Below are 18,629 nucleotides of genomic sequence, written 5' to 3'. Positions count from 1 at the left end.
GTCCATTTTTCCATGGAAAATGCTGAAGTTCTCTTACTTTTAAAATTTGTTTTCCTTGAAATAAGAGTCAGTTATTGAAACACAGTGTGATGTACGTTTTACCATAGACTAATAGGAGCAACCTTTTCTCGCCCACAGTGCTGCGAATTCCTGTCCATCCAGCCCCCGGGGAGCAGGGTCTTCAGGGTACAAAATGGGCCGTGTGATACCATCTGACCTCAATTTAATGGCCGACAACTCACAGCCAGAAAATGAGAAGGAAGCTTCAGGTGGAGACAGCCCAAAGGTAAATGTTTTATAGCCTCGAAACAGAACCCAGGGCCTGTTGGGGAGCCAGCTGTCCTCACTGCATTGCCTGCATGTCAAGGAACACCCCCCAGGGCCTTTTGAGAAGTGCACGTCTGCACGGATGTTGGGTCATTGCTGAGCATGTTCTCAGTGCTGGGCACTAGAGATGCATTCTTTTGGTCATTCAGCACTGGGCCCTCCTTGGTGGCAGCTACGGGCCCAGGTGCTGAGAGCTTGAACCCTTGGTCCTCACAAGGTCACTGCCTGGTGTCCTAGGAGACCACTCTTGGGATTTAGTCCTCCTGTCCCAGATGGTGAAGGTTGCACACACACATGTCTGAATGTACATGTGAACACATATGCACACAAACACACACTTTAGAGAGGACACATCAGTCCCCCTTTTGGATGGTAATTATTATTATTATTTTTAATTTTATTTATTTAATTTATTTGGCTGCATCGGGTCTTGATTGTGGCATGTGGGATCTTCGTTGCGGCACGCAGGATCTTTCATTGTGGCACGCAGGCTGTTCGCTGCGGTGCGCAGGCTTCTCTCTAGTTGTGGAGCACAGGCTGCAGAGCATGCAGGCTCAATAGTTGCGGCATGCCTGGGCTCAGTAGTTGTGGCGCTTTGGCTCAGTAGTTGCAGCATACAGGCTTAGTTAGTTGCTCTGCAGCATGTGAGATCTTAGTTCCCTGACCAGGGATCAAACCCACATGCCCTGCATTGGAAGGCGGATTCTTAACCTCTGGACCACCAGGGAAGTCCCTGGATGGTAATTATTGATGGCCCACAATAGGACCCTGCCTATTTCTATTCTTTGACCCAATAATACCCCTTCTAGGACTTCATTTAAGGGAAATGGACAAAAATCTCAAAACAAAAGTTCATATAAAACAGAAAATTGAAAGCAACATAAATGCCCCTGAGGGAAGAATGATTAAGTAAGGGGATATTATGTGGCATAGTTACTGATATGGAAGTGCTCCTGATGTAATGCTACGTGAAAAAATAAAACCAGGCATGGTATTACTTTATGTATTGATAAAATGTGGTATATTCGTGTCATAGGACGCGTCATAGCCATGGGAATGGATAAGCCGTGTCTGCGCATTGTCTCTCCACAGCAGCCAGGAGCCTCTTGCACAGGGTGCTGGGCAGGGGCAGACACAGAGGGGCACCCTCTGTTGGATTCCATTTTTGTCCATAGTCCATTTGCTTGTTTAAAACCAGGCAGAACTAAACTGTTTCAAGATGCATTCTTAGATGGTAAAACTCAAGTCACAGTAAGGTTATGATTAGTATAAAATGTCAGGAGTAGTGGTGGCCTCTCTGGGAGGCAGCGGGGGACGAGGAAGCTACTGAGACGGGGGCTGTGTTCTCTCTTGACCTAGTGTTGGTTGTACTGTTGTTCACTTTACAAAAATTTGTTTTTACCTGATATGGATGTATTATGGGCTTTCCTGTCTGTGTTATGTTTTTCAATATAAAAAAGCTTTTTTAAAAAATTGAAATGTATAGAAGAAAGATAACAAGGAAACACAGCAGCATAGGCACAGTGAGGAAGGCTTTGTACTCTCACCTGGTGTGGGCTCCAGCTCAGCCATTCCACTGTCCCTTTCCTGTAACTCAGCGTGAGCTCACTCAGGGGACAGACAGGGCAGAGCCTGGCCCAAGTGCTCAGGAAATATCAGCTATTTAAAAGTGGGTGCTGGGGACTTCCCTGGTGGTGCAGTGGTTAAGAATCAGCCTGCTAGTGCAGGGGACACGGGTTCGAGCCCTGGTCCAGGAAGATCCCACATGCCGCGGAGCAAATAAGCCCGTGTGCCACAACTACTGAGCCTGCCCTCTAGAGCCCGCGAACCACAACTGCTGAGCCCGAGTGCCAGAACTACTGAAGCCCGTGCGCCTAGAGCCCGTGCTCCACAGCAAAGGGAAGCCACCGCGATGAGAGGCCCGCACACTGCAACGAAGAGTAACCCCCACTCGCTGCAATTAGAGAGAGCCCGTGCGCAGCAGCAAAGACCCAATGGAGCCATAAATAAATAAATGAATGAATAAGTGAATGAATGGATGGATGGGGTGCTAACGGACTTCCCTGGTGATCCTGTGTATAAGACTCCCAATTCAGGGGGTCCGGCTTCGATCCCTGGTCAGGGGACTAGATCCCACATGCTGCAACTAATAAAAGATCCTGCATGACGCAGCTAAAGATCCCGCACGTCACGACGAAGATCCCACGGGCCACACCCACATGCCACAATTAAGGCCTGGTGCAGCCAAATAAATAAATATTTAAAAAAATAAAAAATGTAAATGAAAGTGGGGTGCTGGGATAACAGGTGGTTCAGCCTTCCAGTGCAGAGCACATGCCCACGGCCAGCTGTCAGGACTAAAGTTAGCCTTTAGTGAAGGTGAAGCCTGCATTCCGTTCTTTGGCACTTCACTTTCCTTCCTCACCCATCCTACAGTCCTCTGCTTGTCTGCCTATTTGTATTTATCTCTAAACAATATCTAAATTGTTCATTTCTAAACCTCATATAAGGAGTATCATCTTGAATGCTTTCTTTTGCAGCTTACTGTTTACATTCAGCGTTACGTTTTGTGGTTTCTCCGTTGATATGTGTATTTCCCAGTTCACAGCAGAGGTGCACCGTCTCCCCAGTGGCTTTGTGCATGTGTATGGGGTTCTGAGTTGTCACAATGGCAAAGAGCCACTGGTGGCTTTGAGTGCGCTGGGACCAGGAATGCCAACATCCTGTGGTGTGCATGGCAGCCCTGCACACCTGAACGGTGCCTGCCCAGGTGCCTTGGGCCCCGGTGTGGGAACCCTGCGTCTGGCTTCTGGTGCTCTCCTCTGAGTGGGGTTTTCTTACAGGAGGAGCCTCTTGATGGACACTTGTTTCTGAGTGGTCCTCACTCTGGCGCTGGGGTGTTCAGCATTCTTGCCCCATCTCCTTGTGTGTATGAGGACCCCCACAGGGGCCTGAGAGAGGGTGGCTCACTCCACCCTTTGCCACCACTGTCCTGGCCCAGCTCTTCACTTGACTGCTAGAGCCACGTGATGGGCCTCTGGCATGGTTTAGTATGCATGCTGTGGACCCTGCTGAGGTGAGGCAGCTTTTCTCATTTTCTTATTCTTTCCATTTCTACCATTTGGACTTTTTCCTTATGTGGTTTTAATGTTCTTTTTTATGCTGCTGTACATGCATCCATTTGCTTCCTCCCAGTTTTCCGAATGCTTTCCCATCATATTGTATTACTTTTTTTTCTTCCCCCTGCCACGTGGCTTGTGGGATTTTAGTTCCCTGACCACAGATCAAACTTGGGCCCTCAGCAGTGAGAGTGCAGTGTCTTAACCACTGGACTGCCAGGGAGTTCCTCCATCATATTAGATTACATTTATAGGAAGGAAAACCAAGCATTATCGTAGGAATGCTCAAAAATGTCAAGAATCCTGAATTTTAGTAAATTTAGTAAAAATTTTGATAACTTCAGTACTTTTTTTTTTTTAACTTAAACACAGGATGATTCAAAGCCACCTTATTCCTATGCACAATTAATCGTACAAGCAATTACGATGGCTCCTGATAAACAACTCACCCTAAATGGGATTTATACGCACATCACGAAAAACTATCCCTACTACAGGACTGCGGACAAGGGCTGGCAGGTAAATCCATTTCAGTTGTTATTAAATGTTTCTGTTACATGTCTTGTAGATGCTGGTTGGCAAATGAGAAGAGAATTGAGCTGCTGTGTATGTAGCTGGGGCACAGGTAGAATGAGATGAGTGAGGGCCTCCTGTGCCGAGAAAGGAAGAGGCCTGCTGTTGCCACGCTCTCTCTGACCTCCTTAGCGCAGAGTGGGAGGAATAGTGGTTCTAGAAGAAATCTCAGCACTGTTTCTTTCCCAGTGTGGAAAGGTGTGGATCGTTTGAGATGTTTCTCTTGGACCAGTGCAGTTCATGTGTCTGAAGTGAGGGAAAGTTAAAAATCCTGTCCATCCATTTACTTTGGCATTCTTCTGTCTTCCTTAGCTATACGTCTGCGGACATATGTAGCTTTTTGAAGTTTGCACAGAGATGGTTTTCAAACTGTTTTACTGAGGAACCCTTTCTTCAAAAGATAACCTCTTCCAGTTGGCCAGTGTACAAAACAGATGAACGCAGCGCTGCCCTGTTTCGGTTGTCTACCTGTACTTCCAGCCTATTCCTAGGCTGTCTGTGAATCCAGGCCTCCTCAGAGGACGCTTTGAAATTGGTGCATAGTATTTCCATTGTTTGGCTTTTTCATTTAGTTTAATTTTTAAACCTCTACATTGTGTATGTTTTCCCTTGTTCTGCGTGTCTGTGTTATGTGTTATGTGTGGCCATTTACTAGGTGTTTAGCAGGACCTCACTAATTCAGACAGTATGGGAAAGGGTAAATTTGAAGTATGGAATAGTAAAAGCATCACAACAGAGAGAAGAAACATACATCTACATATTTTGAATTTATTAAGTAACCAGGAATGGCTACAGAATTCCTTTGAGGCTTAATGAGTAAATGATCCTTTGAAAAATGCATCTGTTGAAGCATAACCATAATCAGGTGATGTGGGCGGGGTGGGGGTGGGGGTAAGCCATTCTGTTTGACAGAAGGTAAAAACTTTTTTCTTCTACCTGCAGATGTATAAACATGTTGTAATAAAAAAGGGTTCCAGCCAAATCCTGACTATTTCCTCTGTAAGGGGTCTTTAGTCGTGTAAAGACTAAAGGTACAAAATGAGACCTAGCCTATCCTCCTGGCTTGGAGCATCTGTGCCCTGCCCGCCTTCCTGTTCACAGCAAGGTGGCATTTCGTATTTGGCCATGAGGGAAACAGTGGCTCGGGTGAACACTTCCGTATCCAGCTACCTGGCATGTACAATTAGGTCCCAGCAGTACTTACCGTATTTTAATCTGTAACAGTGAGCTTATGCTTCAAAGAAAATGAAAAACAAAAGAAGTGGAAGCAGGCGACAGTCTAGATCCATGTCCATGTCACACAGCTCCCTGGGCACAGGCAGGTGAGATCTGTCACACAGTCCTGTCCAGGAGCTGTGTGTAGAATTCTGATGATTTGAAATGCCAGTGAGCTGGGTTGTAATGGGAGTGAGTGTTTCTGAAAAGCCTGGCCAGACTTTCGGTGGTGTGTTTCCCTTCTGGTCGTATTTCCCTGTGCTTTGTAGCATCCATTTACGAGAGAACTGATTCCGTGCATCACAGGGTTTTCTTGCTGAAGAAGGCTAGAGGCTGAAGGGCGACCTCCTCCTGGCCTCGGGGTCCTGGCGAGTGAGTCAGTCAGGAGGGGCCGTGATCACAGAGAGGCGAGGCCTGCAGAGGTGACCCCTGAGTACTCGGATTGCTGCTGGCTCCTGAAGTGACTTCACAGCCCACTTAGAACTGAGAGTTATAAACACCCTCTTTACTGAACTGTCATTAACGCTTGTTTTTTATTCAAACATCTTCTTTTCTGTCCAGATAAAGGTTCGTAAGGGTGACTGCGCCTCTTGCCTGTGTAAGGCTGTTCCTGGGACATTTCACACCTCCTGCTCCAGCTATTTTAGCGAGAAAGGGCTCTCTTGCTCCAGCCCTCCTTTAATTCATGGATATGCACTCAAATTCCTGTCCTCAGCAGTCCTTGCTCTCCCCAGCATGCCCGCATGTGTCCTTTTCTGTCATGGGACTCTCTGAGCTGCCCATCCTCAGGGACTGCACTTATAGACTCTACACGGAAGGCTCATTCCCATTCCCTCTCTCCTGGCTGAAAACAAAAAGCTTTCTATTTTGCAACCTTGTTTCATAAAAGACCCATATCCTTTTTCTTTTGAGAAAAAACCACAAATAACTGTCAACCAAAACAGCCCATTTTTCAAGTGTGGATTTGCAGACTGCATCCTGCCCTCCCCAGTGGGGCAGGGGAGATGGCAGTGCCATGCTTCTCGAAGCTCAGGTCCCGGTGATTGAGCCCCTTGCTCTGCCTCAGTTCCTAAGATGACGCCTGTGGACACTTCCCACCATGCCAGTTCGGAGCACTTAATGGAAATCCATGGCTCCTTTCAGACTTACTTTTGGTATTTTGCAGTCTACCCATGCCAAAACTTTTTGATTAATCCGGAGCAAATTTGAGTATAAAGCAAGATGGTCTGAGTAACACTAGCTGGAAAGATGGCATCTCTTTTGGTTGCATACTTATGCCAAAATGTTTTACTTTGTTATGACTTATAATTTTACCCTGCTCAGAATTGAGGTATTTGTTGTGACTGAAAAGTTTGAGAATTCTGGAGCTCTTGGCCTCTGAAAGGACCAGAGCTGGTTTCTGAAAGTAGAGGGAGTGACTTGTGCTCACCCGCACCCTGCACACTGGACTCTCCTCTGGAAGGTCCTTCCCTTACATTTCTTTACAAGTCCTTACTATGCTGAATACACACTGGCAAATGCTCAGTGCTGAGTGGGACTAACAGACACAAACTGCCCATGAGAAGTGTAGGTTATGGGCAGGAAGGCTGGAGGCGCTTAGGGAGGACAGCACAGAGCAGGCACGAGTGATCAGCTCTGCGCCTTTCCCCTTTGTCAGTTGGGTTCTGGGAAGCAGCCCCTACTGGGGAGAATTTGGGGGAAAGAGAGTGTGCACAGTATTGCAGATCCTTTTCTTCGTATTTAGTTTTAAATAATAACCTGCCTTCTCTCTGAATACTTTAAAATAATTTGAGTCACTGGAATTGAATCAGTGTGGTTTAAATGTATATAGCTTGGTTTGATCAAATTACAAAGGCCTTAAATTACCTTAGAAATACAATTATTTATTCTATCTGTGTATACATTAAATATCTCTTATTTACCTCTTCATGTTTTCTAGAGTCTTGTTGGCTGGAGAATCACAGGTGACCAGTAATTGGGCTCATTTGTCTGTGAGATTGTTGTCAGAGCGCAGAGGAAGTTAGACTCTCTTTTGATGGTGCAGACTGGGTTCTGTTACATTTTCAGAACAGAAAATAGCAACTCCCTGACCTGAGGACTTAACTGTACAGTTTGTCCGTGGTGTGAGGGTTAACGGAGCAGCTGTATTGCTGATCCTGGTCCTGACCTTTGTCAGTGGGTAGAAATCCTAGTGCCCACTCCCCTGAAGTAGCACTTCCTGCCTCCAGATTCCCACTGTGCTGACCTCCCTTTCTCCTCCTAACAACATGCATGTGAACCTACTTCACCTCAGTCAGTGCAGTTCCAGCCTTCACTTGAGGCTCGGCACCTCCCTTGTCACGTGTCACCTAGCACTGTGCCTTAGTGGTCACTTCTGAGCTCCCATCCGGGTGCCGGCCTCCCATGGTACAGTCAGGAACTCAGGACCCTCACCCACAGTTCACAGTGAGAGTGTCCTCCAGTGTCATGATCTGTGTTTTTTCTCAGTGTTTTTTCTTAGAATCTGCCTTCTACTCCACACTCGAAAGGTCTGAATGCAGATGGGGAAGGATTGCCTTCTCTGTCTTGATGGGGCCACCAATAACAGATTCGATTTTCTGGAGGGATTGGTAGGTGTTGGTTGGTTATCAGCCAAACCCTATGATAAAACGTCATAGCAAGTATCTGTGGTTATGCATATATTCTAGATCTAATATACTACATCTACTTCTAAACAATCTCACAAATCACAGACATAGCTTAGCCTGTCGCTTCATGTTGCCAATGAGGTGACCGACATCCATGGGCATTGGTGGTTCGTCATGGCCTGTGACTGGTCTGGTTCTTGAATAGTCCCTTAGATTGGTTGTAAAGTAGTATTTGACATGTTTTGATTTCTGAGCCACCTCTGGAAATTCAGAATTTCAGGTCGTGACTAGCAGTTCTATTAGAAAGTTAGTTGGAGAACTTAGAAATGATTTTTGGATAGCCAGAATTTTAGTTTGGGTTGAAACTTTATTAATTTTAAATTTAAGCATTAATGTAAATGCCGAAAGGATCTGAATGCAGGACTTCCATCCAGCTTTTCCTGACCTTTCGTAGGTCTCAGATTTCGGTGCATCAGGGAGCTGTCCTCAAATCACGTGTAAACTGTGAGCTGAGCTTTTTGTAATAGAAAGAAGAATGGACTTAGGAATTGAGAAAAATTTTCTCAATGTGCCTCACAATATTATTTTGAGAATCAAAGTATATAGAAGTTATTTTACGGGAAGATGGTGTCAATAATATTTCTCAAACTTTGGCTCATTTTTTCTTCTTTGCTGGTTTGCCAAATACTTTATGCTGGATTAATTCATTTTAAAGGCTGTGACAGTTTCTATAAGCTAATTTTGTGCTCAAAAAAGTATTTTAAAGGAATAGTGGATCTCAGCGCTGTCCTTCTCCAAACAGGGAGAGGTCACAGTGATAGCCCTTGATTTCCTACCTGGTAAAAAGGTGGAAGTTGACGTTTTTCCTGTTGGAAATAGCCTCTTTCTGTGTGGTGTAGATTTCTCACCCCTTCCCCATTCCCCAGTTCCCTTCCTTGCCTCCTGGTGCCCATCCTGCCATGCTGTTCACAGTGCCCTGTGTCCTTGTGTCTTTTCCTCTGTAGAAGCCACGTCGCAGCCTCTGAGTAGTCACACCCCGCAGCTCCTCCTTCACTTTGGGGAGGGCCGGTTCCTTCCAGCACAGAGCTGCAGGACCTTTGCAGGGCACTAAAACTGGGGCACATTTTTATTTCTCAGCAAAGAAATATATGAATTCTACGTATTTTTTTATGTTTCATAGAATTCAATTCGCCACAATCTCTCTCTGAATCGTTATTTCATCAAAGTACCACGTTCCCAGGAAGAACCAGGCAAAGGCTCATTCTGGAGGATAGACCCTGCCTCTGAAAGCAAATTAATAGAGCAGGCTTTTAGGAAAAGACGGCCTAGGGGCGTGCCTTGCTTTAGAACCCCTCTGGGACCGCTCTCATCTAGGTAAGGAAAAAAGACAAACAAAAAGACCTCATTTAATGGTCAGTAAATTTACCTTTGATGTATTGGTAAATTTTCCTTTTGAAAATGAAGGAATTACCAAATGCATTATGATTAAATGTTGGGTTGGGGATTTGGAAAAAAAAAAATGTTGGATGCCACCCATGTATTTTTGTTTCTAGTGGTCTGAAACAATTCAGATTATAAAGTTTTACTTAAACTTCATTCCTGTGTAACACTGCTGCTGCGTTGAATGCATATTGTCAATACGATGAGTTGGCAATAGCACAATGCCACGTTGATGAATCATGTTTTTTCCTTTTTCTTGGATGTGAAAAGCTCTTTAAAGCTACATCTTAGCAGCTTAAACTCAAGATTGGTTTATACAGTGTTAATTGCCTGATTTTAAAATCCATATTTTTAGCTCCATTAGTAGATTTCTGTTTTTAAACAAAAAAAAGAAATGACTGTAATGTTAAGTCTTGAGCCCCAGCCGGCTCGCACGCTGCTGGCTCCTGCTGCCTGGCTGTGGATGGGAGCTGCTTAGGGAAGCAACCAGTCCCGCCCCATGCTGTGCGGCCTGTGCTGGGTGTGGAGCAGCGGCGCCCTGCATACAGTGGCTCTGTCACAGCCATGCCAGCCTCGCTAAGTGTCCATCTCAGGTCACAGGCATCACACCTAAAGTAAGACTTAAGGAACTGTAGTTGGTTGGCAGAAGACAAATGACACCTTTGTTTTTGCAAAATACGCCTGTTAAAACAAGGCAGCTTTATGAGTGCTTTACCTGTAAAAATCCACTGTCTTCTTTTTGATCATACAGAAGTGCCCCAGCCTCTCCCAATCATGCTGGAGTGCTGTCTGCTCACTCCAGTGGCGCCCAGACCCCTGAGAGCCTGTCGAGGGAAGGTTCACCAGCCCCTCTGGAGCCCGAGCCTGGTGCCTCACAGCCCAAACTCGCTGTCATCCAGGAGGCACGGTTTGCCCAGAGTGCACCAGGTGAGATGTGCAGAGGGCAAGTGTGGTGGGAGAGGGGTGGGTCAGATGAGCCTGTGAGCCAGTCTCATCAGAGAAGAAATAGCAAGAGGCCTTGGATCCTTTGCACCTTGTGCCTGATACTTTCTGCATAGTACCTGAATGTTATTTTATAGGCTCTGAAAAATTAATTGTACTGTGTTAAAAAAATCAGTCAGCTTTTATGACTCTGTGTGTAGGCGCCTGAAAAATTTTAGAATTAACCCGTTTCTTAGTTGCTTCATCATTCAAAAATCTATGAGAAAGATTCCCCTCGTAAAGAAATAGCATAAATTAGACGAAGTAGACATTAGCAGCAAAAAAAATGTCTATTTAATGAATAGGTGAGCGTTTCTCAGTGTACTTATAAAGTCGCGATGTAGAATAAAAATATGTGCCCTGGGGGATTAAAAAAAAAAATAGTGTGAAAATGTGTCCAAAGTAATTCTGTTATGGCTCCTAGTTGGTTGGCAAAATGTGCATTTTGGTATATTGGAATTCCTGGCCGTGCTGGCAACACCCCCTGCCAGCCCCCATTCCTGTTGCTGGAGTCCAAACGCCCAAATCAGAAAGAACAGAGACTGGCAGAGCTGCTGGCTGCCAGCTCTGTCTCCACACTTCCTGCTCCTCTGCACCCATCATAAGATGGAGACTTGATCTTGGGGAACATGGCCCCTGCTTCACGCTTCATGGGGCAGCTTCTTCCCATATCCTGTGACTTTGATCTTGGGGAACATGCCCCCTGCTTCACGCTTCATTGGGCAGCTTCTTCCCATATCCTGTGTTGAGGTTTTCTTTTTCATGATGAGAGAACTGTGGGAAGAGGTGTTGTAAGAAATCTGAACAGGCACTTCCCTGGTGGTCCAGTGGTTAAGACTCCATGCTTCCACTGCAGGGGGCCTGGGTTCGATCCCTGGTCAGGGAGTACTGCGTACCGCATGGTGCAGCCAAAAAAAAAGAAAAGAAATGTGGACAAAGCAGAGATTGCCATTTTAGCAGTTAGATATACATTAAATATCCCCACTAAATATGTCATTTCTTTGATCATGAATGACTTTATTATTACCAGGCGAAAGGGGCCATGTCCTGTTTTCTTAAATCAGTCTGCATGTTGCTAGTAAGGGGTTGTAGTTAGTTGGTTTGGGATGTATGAACCTCACCCCCACTCCTGTCCTTGGTAGGCTCACCTCTGTCCAGTCAGCCCGTCTTAATCGCCGTGCAGCGACCACTGCCACCGACGATCAAGCCTGTTACCTACACTGTCGCCGCCCCTGTGACCACCTCGACCTCCCAGCAGCCCGTCGTGCAGACGGTTCACGTCGTCCACCAGATCCCAGCGGTGTCTGTCACCAGCGTGGCCGGACTGGCCCCGGCAAACACGTACACCGTCGCAGGACAGGCCGTGGTCACTCAGGCGGCCGTGCTGGCCCCCCCTAAGGCAGAGCCACAAGAGAATGGAGACCACAGAGAAGTAAAAGGTGAGCAGCGGAAGCAGTCACTTCGGGCAGCTTTTCAAGCTCTTAGAAACCCGCAGCCTCATTCATCCTGACCCCCTTGCTAACATGTTATGTAATGTTGTGCTGGAGCAGGGCTGCTCGCCTCCTGGTTTCTTGTACTTCAAACTAGTGAGATTCTTGTAAGCTACCCGGTAATATTAGTTGGTGTCATTTTTTCTCTTTTCCTTTTCTTTGAATTTAGTGAAAGTAGAACCTATTCCTGCGATTAGCCATGCCACACTAGGTGCCGCTGGCCGGATCATTCAGACGTCACAGACCACCCCTGTCCAGACGGTCACCATAGTGCAGCAGGCACCTCTAGGTCAGCACCAGCTTCCAATAAAAACTGTAACACAAAACGGGACTCACGTGGTGCCAATCCCCGCCGCCGTCCACGGCCAGGTGAATAATGGTAAGCAGTGTCCTCCATGGGTTACTGGGTGCTAACAACTTGAGCAAAGGTCCTCTGCTGTCCTTCTATGAAGTGTGGTGTTCAAGGTTTTCATTCTGTTACAAGTTTAATTTTTTTGTCAGAAGAAATGTTTGCATTTCTAAACTACAGGAAACTGAATAGTGCTATAGGATACCAGGGAATTGGCTGTGGGAATTGGCTCCCATGTGATTCCCATTGGAGGAGCCATCTGAAGAGAGAAGCATTTCTAAATATAGTAAGTCCCCTACATATGAACAAGTTCCATTCCAAGAGTGCGTTCTTAAGTCCATTTTGCTCGTAAGTCCAACAAAGTTAGCCTAGGTACCCAACTAACACAATTGGCTGTATAGTACTGTACTGTAATAGGTTTATAATAACTTTTGATACATATAATACATAAAAAACAAGCAAACACAAAAAAATAAAACATGTTTAATCTCACAGTACAGTACCTTGAAAAGTACAGCAGTACCAGTACAACAGCTGGCATACAGGGGCTGGCATGGAGTGAACAGGCAAGAAACGTTACTGACTGGAGAAGGGAGAGGAGGTGGGAGGTGGTAGAGCTGAAGGATCGTCAGCAATAGGAGATGGAGGGCAAGCTGCAGTTTCACCCACGCCTGACATACATGGAATGCACATTTGCATCTTGAAAGTTTGCAACTTGAAGGTTTGTATGTAGGGGACTTAACTTATCTAGAGAGATGAAAATACTCCCACCTTTTGTAGACATCTGGGTGTGGCCTAGAAGCAACCTGGAGGCTGTCCCAGCTGATCTGTCCAATGGTGGTGCCCTCCCCTGGGGCAGGGGTGTGCTTGAGAGTATCTGATGGTGGAAGGGGAGAATGCTGGTCTCCTGTTCTCTTTGCTCTGAAAGCCCTCTGGAGCCCCGTGCACATAGCTCCCACGGATGTTCTGACATGGACGAGCCTAAGGGAGCTTGGCTTTTAAACCAGAGGACAGAGAACCTTCTTCCACCCAGTCCTGTGGAGCAGTGTGAAGGGTAGGAGTCCAGCTGGCTGTTAAGTCAGCTCAGGAGTTTGGGCTCCTTGGAACTGGTGTTCAGACGTCTTTGCAGTGAGTCTTCACCCAGGCATGTGGAGTATGCTTGCTGTCCACACACGTGGGCTGTCGTGATTCAACTACAGGACTCCAAGCAGTAGAATCAGAAGCTACTGGCTCAAAGTAGCTCTCTGTGCTCAGAGAAAGTTTCTTGGAAAGAGGGTGGGGAACAGAAGGCTTAATAGTGTTGACCTCTGAATCCTTCCTTACTGAGCTATGAAGGGACAGAGACCTGGGACAGACACCTCATGTGATTCCGCTTCCCCCTTGCTCCTCCCCAAATTTAATGGACGAATATTATCTGCAACCTTTTCTAGGGAAGACTAACCACTGAGTTTTTCGTTTTTAAGTAATAGGTAACATACCACTTGTGGGTAAATTGAGAAGTTTGCAACCAGTTGCCCGTTTAAAATGCTTTCTTCCTCAAGCCTGGTGTCTCCTAAGTAACTTAAGAGTTTTCCAGGCCTCATTCTCCTTTTCTTCATGAATAACCTGGTTGTCACAGGTGGTCCAGATGTGGCAAACCTGGTGGCCCTGTGTGCGGCTGTGAGCAAGTGGTGTCAAGAGGTGGACAGTCTGTTTCTGGCCAGAGCCGTCCTTCCCTGTCTTAAGCCATGGTGTAGGCTGTTGATTCCCAGATACCATGTGCCTTAATCACTCAAGGGCTCCCTCCCACAGTCCCCAACGGAGCAGGTCTGGCCTGGGACCCAAGAATGTACATTTCCCACATGTTCCAGACCTTCTGAGAACTGCTATGCAGGTCAGGGCCCTTTTATGGCCACCTGTCTAAAGAGTTTGAGAAACTGTGTATCCCTTTCACATATTTAAATTGGTGTCTAAAATTTTTCTTTATAAATTTAATAAGCAAGGAATTAAATTTTCCACTATTGAAAATACTGATGTTTTATTTTATAATATTTTTTTTAATTTTTATTTTTGGCTGCACTGCACAGCTTGCAGGATCTTAGTTCCCCAACCAGGATTGAACCTGAGCCCTCAGCAGTGAAAGTGCGGAGTCCTAACCACTGGACCACCAGGGAATTCCCAATACTGATGTTTTAAACTAAAACTTATTCTTTTAAACGTGCTCCTGGCTCTGAATACTGCTCTGATTTGATGCCCCGTCTCACCCACATATCAGCACACAGACAAGCAGGCTCACCAATCCTCGTGGCTCAATCCCATGTCCCCCACAGATTTTGTGCTAGTGCCACATACTTTATGCTTAAATGTCATTTACTGAGTACATCTTTTCTTTGCAATAATAAAATGGAGAAATATTAAAGATTTAATCGTCTGTGACTATAAGGATTCACTTATCAATTGTTATAACTATAGAATTGATCAAAACCAAACTTATAATTCTTTAAAAATTATATTTGGGAATTCCCTGGTGGTCCAGTGGTTAGGACTCTGCATGCTTTCACTGCCATGGACCCGGGTTCAATCCCTGGTCAGGGAACTAAGATCCTGCAAGCCACATGGCACAGCTAGATAGATAGGTAGTATTAAAGATGCATTTTTCAATATATCTGGGCTTTAAAGAAAACCACACAATTATTGTATCATATTGACAATCACTGCTGGGAGCAGTAGGCAAAGTGCTGGGTCAGCCCTGAGAAACCTTGTTCCCACTCAGAAGAAGGAAGGGTAGAAGAAATGCTAAAACTCCTTCCAGTTTTAGTCATCTTTTAGTGGGAATTATCTGTTAGCGGGAAATTTTATTGGTTCTCCTTGAACTTAGTCTCAACCTTTTACTTAGAAACCACTTGGTCTAGAAGAGGATTTAATGTCTAGTCAGTAGTAAGTCAGGTCCACAGTGCCAGTGTTCCACTCTTCCTTTGTTTCATGCTCCATCTTGACATTTGCATCCCCAAAAGCAGCCCAGTTGAGTGGGAGAGAGGCTGTTGAGAAAGGGGAGGAGGGAGGAGGTGGCAGATCAGCTTTTAGAAAGATTCCATGGGCAAGTGGAGACTCTGATGGTGGTTTTTTTTGAAAACTGCTGTTGGGTGTGATGTGGATGCTGTATGACCCAGCTGTGACCTCCCTTACCCTTGAAAGTCACTCTCAAGAAAGGGAAGCAGTGCCTAGTACTAATGAATTTTGAAAATCAGAAGCTTTGGTATTTTAAATTTTTATTACGGAAAATGACAAACTTTCTGAAAATTAATTCACAGCCAGCCTTGTTCCATATTCCTCACCCGTCCCATCTGCTCCCACCCAGATCCAGACATGTCATTCCCTGTTTTGGCATGCGTCTCTAAAGATAAGGACTCTCTTTTAGTATATAAGCACAATACCATTGTTATAGTTTTAAAAATAAACAGTAATTCTTTTAGTTAGTTTTTGGCTGTGCTGGATCTTCGTTGCTGTGCACGGGCTTTCTCTAGTTGTGGGAGCGGGGGCTACTCTTTGTTGCAGAGCACAGGCTCTAGGCACACGGGCTGCAGTAGTTGTGGCACACGGGCTTAGCAGTTGTGGCTCACGGGCTTAGCAGTTGTGGCTCGTGGGCTCTAGAGTGCAGTTTCAGTAGTTGTGGCGCACGGGCTTAGTTGCTCCGCGACATGTGGGATCTTCCGAGACCCAGGCTCGAACCAGTGTCCCCTGCATTGGCAGGCGGATTCTTAACCACTGTGCCACCAGGGAAGTCGCAACAATAATTCTCTTATACCCAGTGTCTCCTTAGGGTTCGAATCATCTGTATTTTTTTAAATTGTGGTATTCAATAAAATACACATAATATAAAGTTTACCATTTTAAAGTATGTGCTTCAGTGGTATTAAGTACATTCACAGTATTTTGAAGCCATCACCTCTAACTAGTTGAAAAGCATTTTCATCACCCCAAAAGGAAATCTCACACTCATTAAGCAGTTACTCCCCATTCCCCACTTACCTCAGTCCCTGGTAACCACTAATGTACTTTACATCTCTGTGGATTTGCCTGTACTGGATATTTCCTGTGAATGGAATCGTATGAATTGTGGCTCTTCTTAGCTGGCCTCTCAGCACAATGTTTTGAGGTTCATCCATGTTGTAGCATATGTACATCGTTCCTTAGCTGAATATGTTTGCATTTTGTTTATTCATTCATCAGTTGATGGGCATTTTGGTGGTTTCCACCTTCTGGCTATTGGGAATATTGCTGCTATGACATTCATATACGTATTGGTTTGAGTCCTTGTTTTCATTTCTTTTGGGTGTATACCTAGGAGTGAAATTACTGGGTTGTATGGTAATTCTCTCTTAATTTATTGAGTAGCCACCAAACTTTTCCTCAGCAGACACAACAATTTTCAATTCCATCCTCAATGATGTGCAAAGGTTCTGATTTGTCCACATCCTCACTTGGTATTTTTTTTTTGATCATGGCCATCTTACTCTTAATTGTGGTTTTGATTTGCATTTTCTCCATGACTAATGGTGTTGAGCATCTTTTCATGTGCTTGTTGGTTATTTGTATAGCGTCTTTGAAGAAATGTCTAAATCCTTAGACTTTTTTTCTAAATTGGGTTGTTTGTTGTTGAGTTATAGGAGCTCTTTAGATATTCTGGATACTAGGTCCTGATCGGATACAGGTTTCCCCTGCTATCCAAAGTAGAGGGTTCCTGTGAAACCTAACAGATGCACAAAATGAGTCAAGGTAGAGCACAGACACTCAGAGACACAGTTCAGAGCTCTGGCGGCTTGATGCTGAGATGGAGTATGGTTCCTGGGGAGGAACTTGGCGATGTCACTCACTGCTCGGGCTGCTGCTGCCTCTCCAATGGCTCGCTGCAAAACACATGGTAAACGCTATTTTTGCTTTTTGCCTTTCTCCATAATAGTGAAAATCCTCTTCAGATTTCTTTCCATTATCAAAAATGGGTACTAATGTAGGTCTTTCATAAAAGTGAAGTGGCATAAGGGAACTTTTCTTCCATTCAGTGGGTTTGTCTTTTCACTTTGATAGTGTCTTTAATGCACAAAAGTTTTTAATTTTGATGAAGTTTATTTTCCCTTTTGTTTCTTATGCTTTTGGTGTCGTATGTAAGAATTCATTGCCAGATCTGAGGTTATGAAGACTTACACTTACACTCCTGTGTTTTCTTCTACTAAGAGTTTTATAGTTTAGCTCTTATGTTTAGGTCCTTGATGCATTTTGAGTTAATTTTTGTATATAATGTGAGGGCCCGGCTTCATTGTTTTGCACGTGGAGATCCAGTTGTCTCAGCACCACTTGTGGAAGAGACTGTTCTTTCCCCGTTGAACAGTCTTGGCTCCACTGTTGAAACTCTGTTGACCTCAGATGTATGCATTTATTTCTCTCAGTTCTATTTCATTGATTTTCGTGTCTACCCTTATGCCAACACCACACCGTTTTGACTACTGTAGCTGTGTAGGAAGTTTTGAAATCCGGAGGTGTGAGTCCACCGTCCTTTTTCAAGAATGTTCTGACTATTCTGGGTACCTTACAATTCCATGTGAATTTTAAGATCAGCTTTTCCATTTCTGAGGGAAAAAATGGGATTTTGATAGGGATTGCATTGAATCTGTAGATTACTTCGGGTAGTATTGCCATCTTAATGATATTAAGTTCTCTAATCCTTGAGCATGGAATGTCTTTCCATTATTTAGGTCTTTGATTTCTTCAATGTTTTATAGTTTTCAGTATATAAGTCTTGCAGTGTTTAAGTCTTGGTTAAAATTCTATTTTATTTCTTTTGAATGTTTTTCTAAATGGAATTCTTTTCATAATTTTCTTTTGAAATTGTTCATTGCTACTGTGTAGAAAGTACAACTGATTTTTTTGCATGTTGATCTTGTACCCTGCAAGTTTGCTGAATTCAAAAACTAATACTAATTGATTGTATTGCTTTTTTTTTTTTTTTTTTTTTGCGGGGCCTCTCCCGTTGCGGAGCACAGGCTCTGGACGCTCAGGCTCAGCAGCCATGGCTCACGGGCCCAGCCACTCCGTGGCATGTGGGATCTTCCCGGACCAGTGCACGAACCCGTGTCCCCTGCATCGGCAGGTGGACTCTCAACCACTGAGCCACCAGGAAAGCCCTGATTGTGTTACTTTTTGATTAGAGGGTTTCCTTATGTCAATTTGTTAAGATTTTCTATATATAAAGATTATGTCATCTGCCAGTAGAGATAGTTTTACCTCCTTTCCCATTTGGATTCCTTTTATTCCCCTTTCCTGCCCAGCTGCCCTGGTAGGACTTTGAATGCAGTGTTGACTAGCAGTGGCAAAGCAGGCATCCTTGTCTTGTTCCTGATCTTGGGGGAAGCATCCAGTCTCTCACCATTGAAGCTGATTAACTGTGGGTTATCATACATGTTACTATGTTGAGGACTTTTCCTTTTATTCCTGGTTTGCTAAGTATTTTTATCATGAAAGGGTGTTGAATTTT

General features: G+C 44.8%; 1 protein-coding gene across 2 annotated transcripts in view; it reads left to right on the top strand.

The window, feature by feature from the left end:
- The window catches only part of FOXK2 (forkhead box K2), a 71,125-nt gene that overhangs the window by 44,819 nt on the left and 7,677 nt on the right, over positions 1-18,629 (top strand). For both annotated transcript variants that reach the window (XM_032616987.1, XM_032616986.1), the window contains exons 3-8: positions 139-286; positions 3,819-3,965; positions 9,042-9,235; positions 10,053-10,228; positions 11,425-11,721; positions 11,942-12,151. In XM_032616987.1, coding sequence (XP_032472878.1) covers positions 139-286; positions 3,819-3,965; positions 9,042-9,235; positions 10,053-10,228; positions 11,425-11,721; positions 11,942-12,151 — 1,172 coding nt within the window. The remainder of the gene's footprint in view (positions 1-138; positions 287-3,818; positions 3,966-9,041; positions 9,236-10,052; positions 10,229-11,424; positions 11,722-11,941; positions 12,152-18,629) is intronic.

The sequence above is a fragment of the Phocoena sinus genome, chromosome 20, assembly GCF_008692025.1.
Source record: "Phocoena sinus isolate mPhoSin1 chromosome 20, mPhoSin1.pri, whole genome shotgun sequence".
Taxonomy (NCBI): domain Eukaryota; kingdom Metazoa; phylum Chordata; class Mammalia; order Artiodactyla; family Phocoenidae; genus Phocoena; species Phocoena sinus.
This window is presented reverse-complemented; position numbering and strand designations above follow the sequence as displayed.